Source organism: Malaclemys terrapin, chromosome 5 (assembly GCF_027887155.1).
Source record: "Malaclemys terrapin pileata isolate rMalTer1 chromosome 5, rMalTer1.hap1, whole genome shotgun sequence".
NCBI classification, from domain to species: domain Eukaryota; kingdom Metazoa; phylum Chordata; order Testudines; family Emydidae; genus Malaclemys; species Malaclemys terrapin.
Window position 1 is genome coordinate 29,174,453 of NC_071509.1, and position 12,275 is coordinate 29,186,727.

General features: G+C 41.0%; 1 protein-coding gene across 3 annotated transcripts in view; it reads right to left on the minus strand.

Moving 5' to 3' along the window:
* Positions 1 to 11,956, minus strand: part of RAB28 (RAB28, member RAS oncogene family) — a 92,506-nt gene extending 80,550 nt beyond the window's left edge. Inside the window, exons 1-2 of one of the 3 annotated variants that reach the window (XM_054030678.1) lie at positions 11,589 to 11,939; positions 1,478 to 1,574 (exon numbers count right to left, since the gene is read on the minus strand). In XM_054030678.1, the coding sequence (XP_053886653.1) occupies positions 1,478 to 1,574; positions 11,589 to 11,663 (172 nt within the window). In that variant the 5' untranslated portion in view covers positions 11,664 to 11,939. Of the gene's footprint in view, positions 1 to 1,477; positions 1,575 to 11,588 lie in introns of all 3 variants that reach the window. The other 2 variants (XM_054030677.1, XM_054030676.1) reach the window with 2 other exon arrangements.
* Between the last annotated feature and the right edge of the window lie 319 nt (positions 11,957 to 12,275).

The window sequence follows — 12,275 nt, forward strand, 5'->3', positions numbered from 1 at the left end:
AGAAAATATACATAGGCAGTCACCATTCTATATGTTTGGGTGTGATTTACACCTATACTCTTATTTTGAAACATAATAATTATGGAACATAATTATGAATGGGGACAAAAGTATGATACTTCTCCAAGTTTTCCACCCCAAAAGAATATTTAGAAACCCAATAATGTACTAATAGCTTCTGTATGTTTAACAGCTGGAAAAAACCTTGCAAAAGTACAAGTTCTGAGCATATACGCTGCATGATTTGTGTACACATTCCATTTACAAGTGCTGCTGTAAGTATTCTGCATACTTATATTTCTAGAAGAGCAGGCAGGACAATAAAAAAATTACTCTATCCATTTTATACAAAAATAAGCACACAGAGTTGGAATATGTGTCAAGTCATACACAAAAGAGTACAGTGGAATAACTAATAAAATAATCTTGAAGAACATAATCCTTTTATGTATTCCTGCTTTCTATATCATTTGGGGGAGGAAATTATTGCCAGTTATTTCTAATTATTATGTTATAGTTTTAACAAAATAACATTCAGAACACTGCATGTTTTCATGGAAGATTGCAGATTTCATTTCTAGTTTGCTACTTGTATGTTACCAAAATAAAGATAGAACTTGCATCAACTTTATCATACCTGATTGCAACTTAATACTTAAAAGTGCTTTTTCCAGCTTTAATTTATTAAGCTCACCAGGGTAAATTGTTTTTAATGGAATACTTTCATGCTTACAAATTGAACAGCCACAATGAATGAATGGTTCTTTTTATACCCCCCAATTGTTCAGAAACAAACTTTAAGCACTAACCATTCTTTTTTATTATTTTTTGCATTTTCCATGCAGTGTGTGCAACTGGCATCTAAATAGTTTCTTTGCCGTCGTGAACTGAAACATCTTGAATGCTCAAACTGTATTTTTATGAGTGCCGAGGGACCTTAAATTTTAGTGGTCTATTAAATGCCAGCAATTTCATGCTGCCTTGCATAAAACAGCATTCACATATTAGAGCACAGCGATTCCATAGGTACATTATACTTCTTCCCCACAACCCAAATACAAGTTCAGTGTATTTTATCTAAAAAATTAGATTTCAAAATGCAAAGATATTTTCAGTTAATACATAGTTATATTTTGTTTATGTTGTGTATTATACTACTATCCACTTGAAGAGGTTAATCTTAATAGGTATATCAAAAAGTAATATTTTTTTAAAATGTGGCTAATAATGGTTTTAGGAAAATAACAATGTTTTATCTTTAAAGAAATAAGCAACCAATACACAATCCTTTTTCACTTAGTATCTACATAATAAGAAATCGGAGAGAAACTACCCTTAATAGCCAAATTAATTGTTCTATTTAAAAACATCTGCATGAATAGCACTAGCTTACGTTATGTATTTCATTCTCAAGACCTTGTCTCTGCAAGTTTTACTATTGCCACCACTTTCAATCTAAGACTCTTTATTCTCTTACCTGGTAATGTTATTCTTTTCAAAAAGAAGTCCAGTCCTACAGTCTGTTTGTACTGTTTCCCAAAAGCTTCCTGGGCAAAACGTGTGGCTAAAGACGTCTAAAAACAGAACCATATCAAATTATTTGGTATTTTAAAGGCTGCAAACCCAATTTAAACCAGTCCTAAATCTTATAAAACAAAGGTAAGCAATTTTGTAATCAATGCCAGCTAACAATATTCTCTGATGGCAGACAAGCATTCTGGCCAGCTTAAAATATAATAAAAGTAGATGATAATGGCAAGTTATGTCGGTAAAAAACAAAGAGTAAAACATTCAGCATGCTTCCTGTACATTTTAAAAATATTCTGATATTAAAAATGCAGAATTGTCTTACATTTTTAAATTGAGTGCCAATAGTGCACTCTGCTCCATACAAACATAAGGTGACATGGTCCTTACCTCATAGGGCTTACAATTGTTAAAAAGAAAGTCCTGATTTCTACAACATGGGACCATGTACACATCACTAATCACAAACCTTCAACACTGGACAACTACTCTCACACAGATCCACCCTGCAACTCTGGTTGCAGGAATCTACTTCCTGCACAAGAGTTGCAGGATAAGTGCCTACATGGGGACTAACCTAGTGCCAGATCGTGCATTTATATGCCTATTGAGACTACAGACATGAAGTTTTGCATGTATTGTGTCAAATAGTATGTTGGAAATTGTTTTCCTAGTGTTAAATTTCACAAAGTTATGTCATCATGAATGTACACTGATACATAGAGCTGCCTTTTGAAATAACAGAGATCTCTTACTTTTTACTAGAAACCTCAAAAAGGGCATGCTTCTAATGACTTTAATATGCAGAAAGTAACAAAGTATGTATTTTCTGTTTCTTCATGACCAGTTGTAATCCATTCATCAAAGGCAATAAAAATACATGATATAAAGTAAAAAGGATACCAAAAAACAGAAAACATCAGTTATATGAATTCCTAGAACTGTTGAAAAAATAATGTGATGCCTTAAAAATTAGTGTGATGTTACTAAAAGAATGTATCCTGTATCAAATCATTGCCAAGCATTTATCAGTCTCTTGTTAACATGACATCTACAAACTGCAGAAATTAGCCATATTTCTGCCTCTATTTGTAAGAAAAAAAATATCAGGTAACAGCTTCACAAAGCCCCTAAACTGCCAGAAACTGACATCCAAAGTGAGCAAATAGGAATCTAGCCAATCTTTAAATAAAACACTGAATGACATCAAGTGTTATTAAAAACGAGTAGTAGAGGATATCCAGTTAACATACAATACATTACAATAATACAAATAGTCCTGTTACTGTAAACAGACATGTTACACTACTAACGTTAAAAAAAAAAAAGAGTGAGAGAGGCATTGTAACGCTTGCTCTTTTTCTACAACAGCTTGTACCCCTTTTCATGAGATGTTATTTATACACTACCACCACCAAAGGACTCCACAATTAAGAATCAAGCATGAATAGGGAAATACTGAAAAGTTATTTGTGAAGGAAATAATACAAGACTTAATAGTTGCTTGATTGTATCATTCATATTCCCACCACTGTCAGGGATTAATAGGTGTCTTGAACACAGAAGATATTTATAAACCTGATCCAAAACCCAATTAAATGAATGGGAATCGTTTAATTTACTCTAGTGGACTCAGGCCCATAGAGAATTAAGAAAAGAAATGAAAACAAGCAAACTATAATTAAACAAACATATTCATGCCATTTGTACCACATTTGGCAGTGAAAAGGTTGAGGATCACAGAGGATGAGAATCCATCTACCACCACAAAGCTATCTGACAATTATTTTTAAGTACATATTCAAAATAAAATTCAGTAAAAATTTTGATTGGAGTACCGCTAACTCATTCACATTATTTTTGTAATCTAACACTGAGAATTTGATCATTTAAAAAAAAAAAAAAATCTATCACCATCTCAGATGTAGGCAAGTATCAACAAAGTGCAGAAGTGCACTATATAGGCCCTCTTTTCCTGTAAACTGAATGTTTAATTACAAAATAGGAACTTTTCTCTTGTAATTTCCCCTTTCATTAGTGAATAACAACTAGCACCTGGGATGCAAAACAAAATATAAACCCTATAATATGGTCAGATTTGGAAAATATAAAATCCTAATTTAAATCCATGATAAATAAGAAAACCCTCCCCTGTTTTAAGGATACAGTAAATACTAACTTTATCACTCTGTGACACTTGATATTCCCAAAAGGTTTCTAGGGGTGTTAATAAAAATAAACACCACATTCAATTAACAGCCAACCAATAAGAGCAACAAGTAATCAACAGCATGGCAAAGTTCTCTTAAATAGCTTTCCTCCACTCTCCTGAATGCAAAGGAATTTATTGCAGAAAATCATTGACTAACTCCTTTTTTAATTTTTTTTAATGAACGTTAGCGCTCACGAAAGGTGTAGGATTGCCAGCCCTGAAGACTGGAGTTCTCTATTCATTCACAGAACAAGTATTTATCCACAAGAACACTGACAGCAGCAGTTCAAGTCCTCTACACATGGAAAAGTTGTCTCCATGCCCATTCAGGTCCATCCACAATGCAAAAGCTCCCTACGATCCTAAAATTGCTCTCTAGAGGGGTTCTTGAGAAAGGTTTTAGGTAACAATTTTGGCAGCAGCCATGGCCTGTGTGGTCAAGGTAAATTATTTTCTATTCCAATGGTTGATGAAAGCCATCTAGCTCAAAAAAAAAAAAAAAAAAAAACATTTTCTGTGACAATTTTAAACAAGGTTTTCCCCATCCAAAAAGTTTCATTAATCTAGAGAACAATTTTGTAACATAGACTGGGTCTCATTCCATGACCTCTCTACTATGACTGCCAACCATTGTGTTGATAGACTCTCTCTCTATTTAGGCCCCAATTCAGCAAAGCATTTAAGCACTTGCCTAAATACAAGCATATGCATAAGTGCTTTGCTGAATACGGATGGCTGACTGAATCTGGGTCTTAATATATATGCCTGATAATATTTATTAAGCAGCCCAGTCCCTCCCCTTTCAGCTAAAGTTCTTGGGGTGCTGAATTAGCAATTCATATAATTAAATCATAAAAGTATAAGAACCACAAAGAGCTTAAAAGCCAAAGCAGCAGTTTTAACAATGAGTGATTTGGGGGGAGTTCCCTACAAAACAAGAATACAGTTTCACCTAAGGGGTGAAGCAGAGGAGAAGACTGCTTGCTTATATTTTTAGATCAATCACCAACTAGTTGTATCAGCTGTGCTGGAAATTGTCCATAAATCGTCCTGAAAAAAAGCTCTCCAGCTCAAAAGCTTGTCTCTTTCACAACAGAACTTGGTCTAATAAAAGATACTACTTTGTCTCTCTCATATCCTGGGACAAACAAGGCTACAACGCCACTGCAAACATTCATTTACAGACAAACAAACAAAAAAACCTATGTCTGAAAAAAAAGTTGCCAGCTGTCAAATGTTAGATGGCAAGTCACGGTATATGCAATGACATCCATACAGTGTCAGTCATGCTTTCTTACCAGCCATTTTGTGGGTATTTGTAGAGCAGGAGTAGGAACTTCCCAAAGGCTGCCCTACTTGCCTTTTCCTCCCTAGGAGGTAAATTTTTCAGAAGTGCCAATGGGATTTTGGCTTTTACCTCTGGAACCAACAATAAGGTCTTCCATCAAAGGTTTCCACTTTACCAAACCCATTGAGAATTCACTATCACCATCCAAAAATTAATCTGTATCCCCTCTCACCCCACCCCTTCCAGTTTATCATGTCAACTCTCTATTTATAGTAACAATCCACACTGGACCACAATCTGCACCAGCACCAGATTGTAAGAATCTTAGGTGCACAAAATGACAGGAAACTGTAGGGCAGAAAATGCTTTAATTTTTGTACTGGTTATGAAGTAACTCAAATATGGATAACTTTTCATTGAAGAAAGTATAGTTTATAAAACACACTGATCTAAAATTTTGCTTATTCCTAGTTTACACAGCAAATAATTTTATAATTTCGATTTTTTGCCCTTCCTACTCCACTGCAACCCAACAATGAAAAACTGTCCTTTAAAAGGAAAAAATGGCTGATAAATGTTTACAGACAACCTATTTATTTTCACTATTTAGATTTGCAAGCCTGAATATGGCTCTCTGAATAGTTTCTCCATCTGCAAAATGGAGACTACGATAGTAATCTACATGATAGTGGTGGAGTGAAATTTAATTAATGTTTATAAAGCACTTTGCGATCTTCAAATGAAAGGTGCTACAGAAATACAAAGTATTAGGTGGGTAGTGAGACTATAAATGCTAAATACTTTTTAACTAGAGAAGGAAATTCCAGTTCATTAATGGCTGAAAATAGTTATGTGATGAGCAAGCCAATATTTACTTCCTCAGAGATCAACAATAATGAAGTCTGAAATTATGGTGATCATTGAGGTTGTAGAATTTGAAAATAGCGTCTCACCACCCACAGGTCAATTCAAAATTAAAAAAAAAAAAAAAAGGGGGGGGGGGGGAAGGGTTTGATAGACACACCAGAAAGATCCAGGAGCAATGCACATTTGAGAAGCTGATGTAGGGGAAGAGGGTTTTAGGTAAGGGGATGGTACATTTCTGCTGCTCTACCCACCCCCATGACCTTTATTTTTCCAAGACCTCCTTGTCCATGAATAGCTCCAGAACTTAGTTCCATGGAGAGAGACAGCTTTCCCGAGCAGCAGCAGAGCAAAACTAGTGTGGTTTTTGTTAGTTTCACTACTGCCATGTTTCTCAACATGCAAACCAATGAGTGTGTGGAAAGATGTAGAAGAAGCATCCAGAGACGGACACCATTTTTTCAATCTATATTAATGTCACTAATTTAAAAAAAGTTTGATTTAGTTTCTGGAGGGGAAGGGTTTGACAAAAACTCTGGTTCCTGAAGTTTGTTCCCGTCTTTCTTTCCCTACTCTTCCTTCCTATAAAATAAAGTCTTTTCTTTTATACTGCTGTTTATTTTTGCTTAACTCAATCCTCCTTTTCTGGTTTAATCTGTTTTCCTTATTTTTTTCGAACTCATTCCAACCCTTTTTTAATCACCATTTTTTCCTAGGGTCGTGCACTGTTTTCCCTATTTTTTTCTTTTTAATATTTTCTTAGCATTTTTTTTTTAAATTTTAATCTTTTCTTCATTTTCTCCATTTTAGTATACTGTTTTTCTTCTGGTCTGTGTCTTTGTATTTCTATCAGTCGCTCCTCCCTTTCTAGCATGCTGTTACCCTTACTCCTCTCCTCCAGGAGCAGCACTTCCACTCAAGTCAACCTAATTTAGACTCCCCAGCTACCCTGAATCATTCCCATTTCCCTTGTCACCCTGCCACATCACCAGTCAGGGTTAGCCCATCCATCCCTCCATCTCCATCTATGGAGGGGTTGGCGGGCCTAACCTGAGTGGCACTGTGACACCATCTGACAGGTCTCAATGCCACTGCTGTGCACGGAGTGCTAGGTGGGCTCACTGTCCAACCTTCCCCTCCAGGTCTCATCTTTCAGCACCCCCACTACACTCTTGTGTATGTTTATGTAGCAAAAAATACACTACGTGACCTTTCCATGACTTCCATGAGGTTTCTTCCCCCAACACCTCTGTCATGAAATTTTCTAAAAAGGTGAATGGGAGTGAAGCACTGCTCCCTGCCTCATGAATTGGGACACTACTGGGGAAGAGAAATGGAAACACTGTCCTGGACTGGAGCTGCCAAGAAGCTGTCTGAGCAGTTTCGTTTTTAAACTACTGCCAGCAGTTCCACGGAGTTTGAATCCTTCCCCCTCTCTCCCAGGCATGACACCAGAAGACATGCAAGTTTGCTGCCTTGTTGTAAGCTGGCTGAATCATTGTTCCTTGAGAGGCAGGAGACCAGTGTTGCCATTGGTGGCCTGGAGGAAGAAAAGGAAAATATGAAGCTCTGGATCTCAGAAGGGAATGAGAGAATATATCTTCTGCCACTATTCCCATTCCTCTCCATTGACTGAAGATAGATCATAGCTCCTGCAGAGAGAGGAATGTGTACAGTGAATGGGGGCTGAGTATGTGTGCAAAGGAGGCTGGATGAGAAATATACACAAGAGGGAGGCTGGGTGGGGGTAAAGACACTTATGCTTATACACACACTCTTTTAAGAACTAGGGGGAACAAGTGACAACACAGGAGAGGGATGGTTTGGTCTTAAGAGGTCTCCAAATGCACCTGAACTGGCCCCAAGGCTGTATTTCCGCCCCCCGCCCCCTCCTTCAGGTTGTCAGACCTCTTTTACTTTTGCAAGATTTTCCTGCAAGGCCCAAAGGTGCAACTGGGCCTTCTAGGCATCAACATTGCTGAAAGAAGCCTCTCTAATAGCACTATATAGGCTAGGAGGGAGTGCAGGGATTTAGAGCAATCAACTTTTTTTAATTGCTCCGCTCTGGCTCCGCTCCAGGCAAAAACCCACTGCTCTCCGCTCCAGCTCCGAGCTCCGCTCCAAAGCTCTGAGTGTGAGGAAAGCAAAGCAGCCCCCATCAATGTAATCTGCACTCAGGCAAAGGCAGCTGAATGTCAACCATACGATTCCCAGGCACAGCAAAGGATTAAGGGATGCAACCAGGAAAAAACATCAAAATGCACCAATGCTTGTAATTTCAGATACGGTAAGAGGTCACGCCGTAAGGTACTGAATAGCAGTAGTGAAAAGGACTTCTTAGTTTGATTTGTATACTGGGAAAGCTAAAGCAAAAGACTAGAACTATCTTGAGCATTTATAATACACTCCTTAGATTGTCACTTGGAATTATTTGTCCACTGATTCAAACATAACACTACTTTCATGGTATAAAAGGTTTTCTTTACAACCATTAGAGCTAGATACTCCTTTCTTTAAATTAAAGAGTAAAGTCTATATTGAGCCACATGCCTTTTTCACCACACAGAATTTTCCTACTTATCAATGGAAAGCAGATTTTCCAACACCTGCAAATTACATGAAGTCTTGGTTTTTCACCTGAAATCATATGTAGACCAGTTATTCTGTGTCCGAACTTTTAATTTCCTACTAGAAAGTTAGTAACAAAGGAGAAATTGTACTTTTGAAATTCACATTCATGATGGAGATTATCATGTATGTCTCATTAACACATTCAAAATATGTGTAATAATACATACACTGAGGAGTCCTTGTGCCACCTTAGAGACTAACAAATTTATTTGGGCATAAGCTTTCATGGGATATAATCCACGTCATCAGATGCATGGAGTGGAAAACACAGTAAGCAGGTATAAATATATAGCACATAAAAAGATGGGAGTTGCCTTTCTAGGTGGGGGGTCAGTGCTAATGAGGCCAATTCAATTAGGGGGGAAGTGGCCCATTCCCAGCAGTTGACAAGAAGGGGTGAGTATCAACAGAGGGAAAATTATTTTTTGTAGTGACCCAGCCACTCCCAGTCTTTATTCAGGCCTAATTTGATGATGTCAAGTTTGCAAATTAATTACAATTCTGCAGTTTCTCGTTGAAGTCTGTTTTTGAAGTTTTTTTGTGGAAGAATGGTGACTTAAGTCTGTTATTAAGTGTCCAGGGAGATTGAAGTGCTCTCCTACTGGTTTTTGAATGTTACAATTCTTGATGTCTAATTTGTGTCCATTTATTCTTTTGAGTAGAGACTGTCCGGTTTGGCCAATGTACATAACAGAGGAGCATTGCTGGCACATGAAGGCATACATCACATTGGTAGATATGCAGGTGAACGAGCCCTTGATGGTGTGGCTGATGTGGTTGGGTCCTATGATGGTGTTCCTTGAATAGATATGTGGACAGAGTTGGCAACGGGGTTGGTTCCTGAGTTAGTGTTTCTGTTGTGTGGTGTGTAGTTGCTGGTATTTGCTTCAGGTTGGGGGGCTGTCTGTAAGCCAGGACTGGCCTGTCTCCCGAGGTCTGTGAGAGTGAGTGAGGGATCATCCTTCAGGATAGATTGTAGATCCTTGATGATGTGCTAGAGACGTTTTAGTTGGGGGCTGAAGGTAATGGCTAGTGGCATTCCATTACTTTCTTTGTTGGGCCTGTCCTGTAGTCTGGGTACCCTTCTTGCTCTGTCAATCTCTTTCTTCACTTCACCAGGTGGGAACTGTAGTTTTAAGAATGCCTGATAAAGATCCTGTAGGTGTTTGTCTCTGTCTGAGGGATTGGAACAAATGTGGTTGTATCTGAGAGCTTGGTTGTAGACAATGGATTGTGTGATGTGGTCTGGATGAAAGCTGGAGTAGTATGGTGGTCAGTAGGTTTCTGGTATAGGGTGGTGTTTATATGACCATTGCTTATTTGTACTGTAGTGTCAAGATAGTGGATCTCTTGTGTGGACTGGTCCAGGCTAAGGTTGATGGTGCGGTGGAAATTGTTGAAATCCAGGTGGAATTCCTCACGGGCCTCCTTCCCATAGGTCCAGACTTCAATGAGAAACTGCAGAACTGGAATTAATTAGTAAACTTGACACCATCAAATTAGGCCTGAATAAAGTCTGGGAGTGGCTGGGTCACTACAAAAAATAATTTTCCCTCTGTTGATACTCACACCTTCTTGTCAACTGCTGGGAATGGGCCACTTCCCCCCTAATTGAATTGGCCTCGTTAGCACTGACCCCCTCCCCCTCACTTGGTAAGGCAACTCCCATCTTTTCATGGGCTGTATATTTATACCTGCTTACTGTATTTTCAACTCCGTGCATCTGATGAAGTGGGTTATATCCCATGAAAGATTATGCCTAAATAAATTTGTTAGTCTCTAAGATGCCACAAGGACTCCTCATTGTTTTTACTGATACAGACTAACACGGCTACTCCTCTTTGAAACCTGAATACATACACTATGAGCACTTTTTGTTGCAAGTAAAGATCAGGTCTTATTGTCTTCTTTGGTGCATAGTGACCTGTGCTTTGCCTTATTTGGCTCTATACTGGTCATGGACTTCATGTAGTCCACAATTCTGTAACCATGTTATTTGTTAATTACATTCCTAACCTTCAGAGAAAGAAAACCTTGAAAATGTGAACCAAAATTAAAACACCACACTGGTGACTTCCCATAGCCTGAAATAATAGTTCTGACAGATATAAAGTTGCCTCATTTATGTCGGTAGTCTAGTAGTTTTTGAAACCTTAAGAACACAACTTGAATAGCAACATAGGTCACTGTTGATTATTTTGGCAGCAACATCCAGCTAGTATGTTTGTCCCTGAACCCCAGATTCCCTCCCTCTGCCTTGCCAGAACCCCAAATCCCTTCCCAATGCCTGTCCAGATGCCAAAACCTGCCGCTTCCCCCAACAACTTCTATGATGTTACTATACCTTGCCAACACAAAGTGTGCAACATACTGAAAGTATGGGAACAATATAGGATAAATTGGCTTTAATGTCAAAATAAACACCACAACGGCCTATAGTGATTGTATTATTAGCTTTTACCTTTATTAAGGACTTTTATACTTGAAGTTAAGCCAGTCTAGAATTCCTAGTTTCCCGCTTCAGAGAGTGGCAGGACGCCCCAGGGACCTTGCCAGAGTTTGGGTGCCGATTGCCAGCGGGTGGGAGGGAGGGTGTAGGAGGCTGCTCGGAGCCACTGCTCCTTACGTCCCACAGGACAGATGGGGTTGGCCACTGTCTTTCTTGGGGGGCTGCGCTGTCTGACAGCGGGGAACCCTCATCTCTGCCATTCGCTGCCCCCAGAGGTCTCTGGAGACCCGGCCGGAGATCGTTGGTCTCCCGGGGACGTGGCTAGGGACAACTGCTGGTCCGGCAGCCACCGATCATCGCCGGTCAGTCACTGGCCAGATACGGCGACAACGACAGGCGCGACAGACACTAGTGACGGGGGCAGGGGCGTGGCTGTTTGAGCTACACGAGCCGCACGCGCTGAGTCGGGGCCAGCTGGGGGGCGAAGTAGGCGGGTCCGGTGCGGGGGCGGGGCCCGCACCCGGGGGACATTCCGCGGCGGGAGGGGACAGAGAACATCCCGGGGGGGGTGCAGCCCCGGCAGCGAGAAGCGGGGGCAGACGGGCCCCGGCACTGACCTTGCCGGAGGTGCCGTCCCCCAACACCACTAACTTGATCTGCCGGTCCGGACTCTCCTCCTCCGAGTCCGACATGGTCCCTGCGCCCGGCGGGGCGGGGCGGGGAGCGAGTGCCGCACTCACGAAGCCGCTACCGGCACAGAGGCCGGAGCCACCATCTTTCCTTGATGCGACCGCGGTCACTATGGCCGAGTCTGGGCGAGACCACCGCGAGGCCGAACCGGAGGAGGGAGAGAGAGTCTGGGCGGCGGACTCAACGACTGCTCCCCGGCAGGGGAATCAGCTCGCCGGGCCCCCCGCGTCCCTGCGCCCTCGCAGCCTCTCTCCCCCTCCCTGCGCGATAGTGGCTTGGCCTGGAATTCTGAGAGTTTCAATGGTTTAATCCCTTAGTGACGCCCAGCGTGGTAACTAAGGACCGCGGGGTGAAAGGTCACACTCACAGGGCGGGGAGCACCATAACTAGCTCCTCCTTCTCCCTTCCCCAGGGGGCGGGGCTTAGGGGATTTTCCGCCCCCTGCTCCCTCAGAAAGGCACGCGGATTCTTTGCCCTCTGCTCTGGAGGGGGCGGGGCATGAGAATCCCTCCCACCGCTCAGGGGCGTGGCGGCATCTACTCCCTTCTCCGAGCGCTGGGCGAAGGGAGGGAGCAGGGGTCCTTTGCCCCCCGCGTTGCCCAGCCCTAGGAAGC